At 60.6% G+C, this 8,719-nt stretch overlaps 1 protein-coding gene across 1 annotated transcript in view; it reads left to right on the top strand.

The window, feature by feature from the left end:
- Positions 1-915: 915 nt before the first annotated feature.
- The window catches only part of vps8 (VPS8 subunit of CORVET complex), a 414,958-nt gene continuing 407,154 nt past the window's right edge, over positions 916-8,719 (top strand). Inside the window, exon 1 of the mRNA XM_060898945.1 lies at positions 916-1,103. Coding sequence (XP_060754928.1) covers positions 1,032-1,103 — 72 coding nt within the window. The 5' untranslated portion in view covers positions 916-1,031. The remainder of the gene's footprint in view (positions 1,104-8,719) is intronic.

Genomic DNA, 8,719 nt, shown 5'->3' with positions numbered 1-8,719 from the left:
AGTCAGTGAACATTAACTGAAGCTCTTGATTTGCATCTGCATGATTTGATGTGGGGCGGCACGGTGGTGTAGTGGTTAGCGCTGTTGCCTCACAGGCAAGAAGGTCCGGGTTCAAGCCCCGTGGCCGGCGAGGGCCTTTCTGTGCGGAGTTTGCATGTTCTCCCCGTGTCCGCGTGGGTTTCCTCCGGGTGCTCCGGTTTTCCCCCACAGTCCAAAGACATGCAGGTTAGGTTAACTGGTGACTCTAAATTGAGCGTAGGTGTGAATGTGAGTGTGAATGGTTGTCTGTGTCTATGTGTCAGCCCTGTGATGACCTGGCGACTTGTCCAGGGTGTACCCCGCCTTTCACCCGTAGTCAGCTGGGATAGGCTCCAGCTTGCCTGCGACCCTGTAGAACAAGATAAAGCGGCTAGAGATAATGAGATGAGATCAAAGGGCAGGTGGATGGGTGTTCCTAATAAAGTGGCCGGTGAGTGGTGATCACTAAATAGATAGATTGCCACCTCCTGGTGTGATATAGTAGAAGAATTTCCACAACATTTTATGTATTTCTGTATCTTTACAGTGTTGAGGATAAACAGCACCTCCAAAAGATGAGAAGAACTGATTTCTCTTAACCAGGGCTGCATTTTATAGCTGACTAGAAGAATAAGAGTGTTTTTTTGGTATAATTTTATAATTAAATTAATTATTTCATTCGCTATTGATTTTGTATAGTTAATCTATTGCTGTTTATAATTATTGTGTAACATTAACAATAGAGAATATTAATTATATTATATTAATTCATATGAAATAATATTAATAATAATAATAATAATAATAATAATAAAAGTAATCAGCGGACTTTTAGCAGAACGAGCCGGAAATGACGCACTGACGTCCAACAAGCAACGCAACTTCACTTCCGGGAAAACAAGGATGTAACTGTGAGTGCAGCTGTTGAACAGCGTAAATAATTTTACGTGGTTATTTCTTTTTGTTATGATTATTATTCTGTGAGAGATCAGGATCAGCTGGACGCTTTTATAATGTCCGAGTCTCCGGATGCTCGCAGTCTGGTGTCGGCGTCCTCACAGATCAATCTCATGGAAATAGATGCAGTAAGTGTGTTTTCCTTCCTCTGAGTTTCCATGTTTACAGTCACGGCTTCAGTCTGTGAGAGAGAGAGTCCGGGTCGGGGGCTGAGAGAGAGAGAGAGAGAGAGAGAGAGTGAGTCCGGGTCGGGGGGGCTGAGAGAGAGAGAGAGAGAGAGAGAGAGTCCGGGTCGGGGGCTGAGAGAGAGAGAGAAGAGAGAGAGAGAGAGAGTCCGGGTCGGGGGCCGTGAGAGAGAGAGAGAGTCCGGGTCGGGGCCGTGAGAGAGAGAGAGTCCGGGTCGGGGGCCGTGAGAGAGAGAGAGTCCGGGTCGGGGGCCGTGAGAGAGAGAGAGAGAGAGAGTGAGTCCGGGTCGGGGGCCGTGAGAGAGAGAGAGAGAGTGAGTGAGTCCGGGTCGGGGGCTGTGAGAGAGAGAGAGAGGCCGTGAGAGAGAGAGAGAGAGAGAGAGTGAGTCCGGGTCGGGGGCCGTGAGAGAGTGAGAGAGAGAGAGAGAGAGAGAGAGTGAGTCCGGGTCGGGGGCCGTGAGAGAGAGAGAGAGTGAGTCCGGGTCGGGGGCCGTGAGAGAGAGAGAGAGAGAGAGAGAGAGAGAGTGAGTCCGGGTCGGGGGCCGTGAGAGAGAGAGAGAGTGAGTCCGGGTCGGGGGCCGTGAGAGAGAGAGAGAGAGTGAGTCCGGGTCGGGGGCCGTGAGAGAGAGAGAGAGAGAGTCCGGGTCGGGGGCCGTGAGAGAGAGAGAGAGAGAGAGAGTCCAGGTCGGGGGCAGTGAGAGAGAGAGAGAGAGAGTGAGTCCGGGTCGGGGGCCGTGAGAGAGAGAGAGAGAGAGAGAGAGTGAGTCCGGGTTGAGGGCCGTGAGAGAGAGAGAGAGAGAGAGTGAGTCCGGGTCGGGGGCCGTGAGAGAGAGAGAGAGAGAGTGAGTGAGTCCGGGTCGGGGGCCGTGAGAGAGAGAGAGAGTGAGTGAGTCCGGGTCGGGGGCCGAGAGAGAGAGAGAGAGTGTGAGTCCGGGTCGGGGGCCGTGAGAGAGAGAGAGTGAGTCCGGGTCGGGGGCCGTGAGAGAGAGAGAGAGAGAGAGAGTGAGTCCGGGTTGGGGGCCGAGAGAGAGAGAGAGAGAGAGAGAGAGAGTGAGTCCGGGTCGGGGGCCGTGAGAGAGAGAGAGAGAGAGAGTGAGTGAGTCCGGGTCGGGGGCTGTGAGAGAGAGAGAGAGGCCGTGAGAGAGAGAGAGAGAGAGAGAGAGTGAGTCCGGGTCGGGGCCGTGAGAGAGTAAGAGAGAGAGAGAGAGAGAGAGTGAGTCCAGGTCGGGGGCCGTGAGAGAGAGAGTGAGTGAGTCCGGTTGGGGGCCGTGAGAGAGAGAGAGAGAGAGAGAGAGTCCGGGTCGGGGGCCGTGAGAGAGAGAGAGAGAGAGAGAGAGAGTCCGGGTCGGGGGCCGTGAGAGAGTAAGAGAGAGAGAGAGAGAGAGTGAGTCCGGGTCGGGGGGCCGTGAGAGAGAGAGAGAGTGAGTCCGGGTCGGGGGCCATGAGAGAGAGAGAGAGAGAGAGAGTCCGGGTCGGGGGCCATGAGAGAGAGAGAGAGAGAGAGAGAGAGTGAGTCCGGGTCGGGGGCCGTGAGAGAGAGAGAGAGAGAGTGAGTCCGGGTCGGGGGCCGTGAGAGAGAGAGAGAGTGAGTCCGGGTCGGGGGCCGTGAGAGAGAGAGAGAGAGAGAGTCCGGGTCGGGGGCCGTGAGAGAGAGAGAGAGAGAGTGAGTCCGGGTCGGGGGCCGTGAGAGAGAGAGTGAGTCCGGGTCGGGGGCCGTGAGAGAGAGAGAGAGAGAGAGAGAGTGTGAGTCCGGGTCGGGGGCCGTGAGAGAGAGAGAGAGAGTGAGTCCGGGTTGGGGGCCGTGAGAGAGAGAGAGAGAGTGAGTCCGGGTCGGGGCCGTGAGAGAGAGAGAGAGAGAGTGAGTCCGGGTCGGGGGCCGTGAGAGAGAGAGAGTGAGTCCGGGTCGGGGGGGCCGTGAGAGAGAGAGAGAGTGAGTCCGGGTCGGGGGCCGTGAGAGAGAGAGAGAGAGAGAGTCCGGGTCGGGGGCCGTGAGAGAGAGAGGAGCGAGAGAGAGAGAGTGAGTCCGGGTCGGGGGCCGTGAGAGAGAGAGTGAGTCCGGGTCGGGGGCCGTGAGAGAGAGAGAGAGAGAGAGAGAGTGTGAGTCCGGGTCGGGGGCCGTGAGAGAGAGAGAGAGAGTGAGTCCGGGTTGGGGGCCGTGAGAGAGAGAGAGAGAGTGAGTCCGGGTCGGGGGCCGTGAGAGAGAAGAGAGAGAGAGAGAGAGTGAGTGAGTCCGGGTCGGGGGCCGTGAGAGAGAGAGAGAGTGAGTGAGTCCGGGTCGGGGGCCGAGAGAGAGAGAGAGAGAGTGTGAGTCCGGGTCGGGGGCCGTGAGAGAGAGAGAGTGAGTCCGGGTCGGGGGCCGTGAGAGAGAGAGAGAGAGAGAGAGAGAGAGAGTGAGTCCGGGTCGGGGGCCGTGAGAGAGAGAGAGAGAGAGAGAGAGTGAGTGAGTCCGGGTCGGGGGCTGTGAGAGAGAGAGAGAGGCCATGAGAGAGAGAGAGAGAGAGAGAGAGAGTGAGTCCGGTCGGGGGCCGTGAGAGAGAGAGAGAGAGAGTGAGTCCGGGTCGGGGGCCGTGAGAGAGAGAGAGAGTGAGTCCGGGTCGGGGGCCGTGAGAGAGAGAGAGAGAGAGAGTCCGGGTCGGGGGCCGTGAGAGAGAGAGAGAGAGAGTGAGTCCGGGTCGGGGGCCGTGAGAGAGAGAGTGAGTCCGGGTCGGGGCCGTGAGAGAGAGAGAGAGAGAGAGAGAGTGTGAGTCCGGTCGGGGGCCGTGAGAGAGAGAGAGAGAGTGAGTCCGGGTTGGGGGCCGTGAGAGAGAGAGAGAGAGTGAGTCCGGGTCGGGGGCCGTGAGAGAGAGAGAGAGAGAGTGAGTCCGGGTCGGGGGCCGTGAGAGAGAGAGAGTGAGTCCGGGTCGGGGGCCGTGAGAGAGAGAGAGAGTGAGTCCGGGTCGGGGGCCGTGAGAGAGAGAGAGAGAGAGAGTCCGGGTCGGGGGCCGTGAGAGAGAGAGAGAGAGAGAGAGAGTGAGTCCGGGTCGGGGGCCGTGAGAGAGAGAGTGAGTCCGGGTCGGGGGCCGTGAGAGAGAGAGAGAGAGAGAGAGAGTGTGAGTCCGGGTCGGGGGCCGTGAGAGAGAGAGAGAGAGTGAGTCCGGGTTGGGGGCCGTGAGAGAGAGAGAGAGAGTGAGTCCGGGTCGGGGGCCGTGAGAGAGAGAGAGAGAGAGAGAGAGTGAGTGAGTCCGGGTCGGGGGCCGTGAGAGAGAGAGAGAGTGAGTGAGTCCGGGTCGGGGGCCGAGAGAGAGAGAGAGAGAGTGTGAGTCCGGGTCGGGGGCCGTGAGAGAGAGAGAGTGAGTCCGGGTCGGGGGCCGTGAGAGAGAGAGAGAGAGAGAGAGAGAGAGAGTGAGTCCGGGTCGGGGGCCGTGAGAGAGAGAGAGAGAGAGAGAGAGTGAGTGAGTCCGGGTCGGGGGCTGTGAGAGAGAGAGAGAGGCCGTGAGAGAGAGAGAGAGAGAGAGAGAGAGTGAGTCCGGGTCGGGGCTGTGAGAGAGTAAGAGAGAGAGAGAGAGAGAGAGTGAGTCCGGGTCGGGGGCCGTGAGAGAGAGAGAGAGTGAGTCCGGGTTGGGGGCCGTGAGAGAGAGAGAGAGAGTGAGTCCGGGTTGGGGGCCGTGAGAGAGAGAGAGTGAGTGAGTCCGGGTCGGGGGCCGTGAGAGGAGAGAGAGAGTGAGTGGAGTCCGGGTCGGGGGCCGAGAGAGAGAGAGAGAGAGTGTGAGTCCGGGTCGGGGGCCGTTGAGAGAGAGAGAGTGAGTCCGGGTCGGGGGCCGTGAGAGAGAGAGAGAGAGAGAGAGAGAGAGAGTGAGTCCGGGTCGGGGGCCGTGAGAGAGAGAGAGAGAGAGAGAGAGTGAGTGAGTCCGGGTCGGGGGCTGTGAGAGAGAGAGAGAGGCCGTGAGAGAGAGAGAGAGAGAGAGAGAGAGAGAGTGAGTCCGGGTCGGGGCTGTGAGAGAGTAAGAGAGAGAGAGAGAGAGAGAGTGAGTCCGGGTCGGGGGCCGTGAGAGAGAGAGAGAGTGAGTGAGTCCGGGTCGGGGGCCGAGAGAGAGAGAGAGAGTGTGAGTCCGGGTCGGGGGCCGTGAGAGAGAGAGAGAGAGAGAGAGAGAGAGTCCGGGTCGGGGGCCGTGAGAGAGTAAGAGAGAGAGAGAGAGAGAGAGAGTGAGTCCGGGTCGGAGGCCGTGAGAGAGAGAGAGAGTGAGTCCGGGTCGGGGGCCGTGAGAGAGAGAGAGAGTGAGTGAGTCCGGGTCGGGGGCCGAGAGAGAGAGAGAGAGTGTGAGTCCGGGTCGGGGGCCGTGAGAGAGAGAGAGAGAGAGAGAGAGAGAGAGTCCGGGTCGGGGGCCGTGAGAGAGTAAGAGAGAGAGAGAGAGAGAGAGAGTGAGTCCGGGTCGGAGGCCGTGAGAGAGAGAGAGAGTGAGTCCGGGTCGGGGGCCATGAGAGAGAGAGAGAGAGAGAGTCCGGGTCGGGGGCCATGAGAGAGAGAGAGAGAGAGAGAGAGAGTGAGTCCGGGTCGGGGGCCGTGAGAGAGAGAGAGAGTGAGTGAGTCCGGGTCGGGGGCCGAGAGAGAGAGAGAGAGAGAGAGAGAGAGAGTCCGGGTCGGGGGCCGTGAGAGAGAGAGAGAGAGAGAGAGAGAGTCCGGGTCGGGGGCCGTGAGAGAGTAAGAGAGAGAGAGAGAGAGAGAGAGTGAGTCCGGGTCGGGGGCCGTGAGAGAGAGAGAGAGTGAGTCCGGGTCGGGGGCCATGAGAGAGAGAGAGAGAGAGAGTCCGGGTCGGGGGCCATGAGAGAGAGAGAGAGAGAGAGAGAGTGAGTCCGGGTCGGGGGCCGTGTGAGAGAGAGAGAGAGTGAGTCCGGGTCGGGGGCCGTGAGAGAGAGAGAGAGTGAGTCCGGGTCGGGGCCGTGAGAGAGAGAGAGAGAGAGGAGAGAGAGAGTCCGGGTCGGGGGCCGTGAGAGAGAGAGAGAGAGGAGAGAGAGAGTGAGTCCGGGTCGGGGGCCGTGAGAGAGAGAGTGAGTCCGGGTCGGGGCCGTGAGAGAGAGAGAGAGAGAGAGAGAGTGTGAGTCCGGGTCGGGGGCCGTGAGAGAGAGAGAGAGAGAGAGTGAGTCCGGGTTGGGGGCCGTGAGAGAGAGAGAGAGAGAGAGTGAGTGAGTCCGGGTCGGGGGCCGTGAGAGAGAGAGAGAGAGAGAGAGAGTGTGAGTCCGGGTCGGGGGCCGTGAGAGAGAGAGAGAGAGTGAGTCCGGGTCGGGGGCCGTGAGAGAGAGAGAGAGAGAGAGTGAGTGAGTCCGGGTCGGGGGCCGTGAGAGAGAGAGAGAGTGAGTGAGTCCGGGTCGGGGCCGAGAGAGAGAGAGAGAGAGTGTGAGTCCGGGTCGGGGGCCGTGAGAGAGAGAGAGTGAGTCCGGGTCGGGGCCGAGAGAGAGAGATGAGAGAGTGAGTCCGGGTCGGGGGCCGTGAGAGAGAGAGAGAGAGAGAGAGAGTGAGTGAGTCCGGGTCGGGGGCTGTGAGAGAGAGAGAGAGAGGCCGTGAGAGAGAGAGAGAGAGAGAGAGAGAGTGTGAGTCCGGGTCGGGGGCCGTGAGAGAGAGAGAGAGAGTGAGTCCGGGTTGGGGGCCGTGAGAGAGAGAGAGAGAGTGAGTCCGGGTCGGGGGCCGTGAGAGAGAGAGAGAGAAGAGTGAGTGAGTCCGGGTCGGGGGCCGTGAGAGAGAGAGAGAGAGAGTGAGTGAGTCCGGGTCGGGGCCGAGAGAGAGAGAGAGAGAGTGTGAGTCCGGGTCGGGGGGCCGTGAGAGAGAGAGAGTGAGTCCGGGTCGGGGGCCGTGAGAGAGAGAGAGAGAGAGAGTGAGTCCGGGTCGGGGGCCGTGAGAGAGAGAGAGAGAGAGAGAGAGTGAGTGAGTCCGGGTCGGGGGCTGTGAGAGAGAGAGAGAGGCCGTGAGAGAGAGAGAGAGAGAGAGAGAGAGAGAGAGTGAGTCCGGGTCGGGGCTGGGAGAGAGGTAAGAGAGAGAGAGAGAGAGAGAGTGAGTCCGGGTCGGGGGCCGTGAGAGAGAGAGAGAGTGAGTGAGTCCGGGTCGGGGGCCGAGAGAGAGAGAGAGAGAGAGAGTCCGGGTCGGGGGCCGTGAGAGAGAGAGAGAGAGAGAGAGAGAGAGTCCGGGTCGGGGCCGTGAGAGAGAGAGAGAGAGAGAGAGAGAGAGTGAGTCCGGGTCGGGGGGCCGTGAGAGGAGAGAGAGAGTGAGTCCGGGTCGGGGGCCATGAGAGAGAGAGAGAGAGAGAGAGAGTCCGGGTCGGGGGCCATGAGAGAGAGAGAGAGAGAGAGAGTGAGTCCGGGTCGGGGGCCGTGAGAGAGAGAGAGAGAGTGAGTCCGGGTCGGGGGCCGTGAGAGAGAGAGAGAGTGAGTCCGGGTCGGGGGCCGAGAGAGAGAGAGAGAGAGAGAGAGTCCGGGTCGGGGGCCGTGAGAGAGAGAGAGAGTGAGTCGGTCGGGGGCCGTGAGAGAGAGAGTGAGTCCGGGTCGGGGGCCGTGAGAGAGAGAGAGAGAGAGTGTGAGTCCGGTCGGGGGCCGTGAGAGAGAGAGAGAGAGTGAGTCCGGGTTGGGGGCCGTGAGAGAGAGAGAGAGAGAGAGTGAGTCCGGGTCGGGGGCCGTGAGAGAGAGAGAGAGAGAGAGAGAGAGTGAGTGAGTCCGGGTCGGGGGCCGTGAGAGAGAGAGAGAGTGAGTGAGTCCGGGTCGGGGGCCCGAGAGAGAGAGAGAGAGAGTGTGAGTCCGGGTCGGGGGCCGTGAGAGAGAGAGAGTGAGTCCGGGTCGGGGGCCGTGAGAGAGAGAGAGAGAGAGAGAGAGTGTGAGTCCGGGTCGGGGCCGTGAGAGAGAGAGAGAGAGAGAGAGAGTGAGTGAGTGAGTCCGGGTCGGGGGCTGTGAGAGAGAGAGAGAGGCCGTGAGAGAGAGAGAGAGAGAGAGAGAGAGAGAGAGAGTGAGTCCGGGTCGGGGCTGTGAGAGAGTAAGAGAGAGAGAGAGAGAGAGAGTGAGTCCGGGTCGGGGGCCGTGAGAGAGAGAGAGAGGTGAGTCCGGGTCGGGGCCGTGAGAGAAAGAGAGAGTGAGTCCGGGTCGGGGGCCGTGAGAGAAAGAGAGAGTGAGTCCGGGTCGGGGGCCGTGAGACAGAGAGAGAGAGTGAGTGAGTGAGTCCGGGTCGGGGGCCGTGAGAGAGAGAGAGAGAGAGTGAGTGAGTCCGGGTCGGGGGCCGTGAGAGAGAGAGAGAGAGAGTGAGTGAGTCCGGGTCGGGGGCCGAGAGAGAGAGAGAGAGAGTCCGGGTCGGGGGCCGTGAGAGAGAGCGAGTGAGTCCGGGTCGGGGGCCGTGAGAGAGAGAGAGAGTGAGTGAGTCCGGTCGGGGGCCGTGAGAGAGAGAGAGAGAGAGTGAGTCCGGTCGGGGGCCGTGAGAGAGAGAGAGAGGCCGTGAGAGAGAGAGAGAGAGAGAGAGAGTGAGTCCGGGTCGGGGCTGTGAGAGAGTAAGAGAGAGAGAGAGAGAGTGAGTCCGGGTCGGGGGCCGTGAGAGAGAGAGAGAGTGAGTC

The sequence above is a fragment of the Neoarius graeffei genome, chromosome 18 (assembly GCF_027579695.1).
Source record: "Neoarius graeffei isolate fNeoGra1 chromosome 18, fNeoGra1.pri, whole genome shotgun sequence".
Classification (NCBI taxonomy): Eukaryota; Metazoa; Chordata; class Actinopteri; order Siluriformes; family Ariidae; genus Neoarius; species Neoarius graeffei.
Note: the sequence above shows the minus strand (reverse complement) of the source record. Positions and strands in the feature narration are given on the sequence as shown.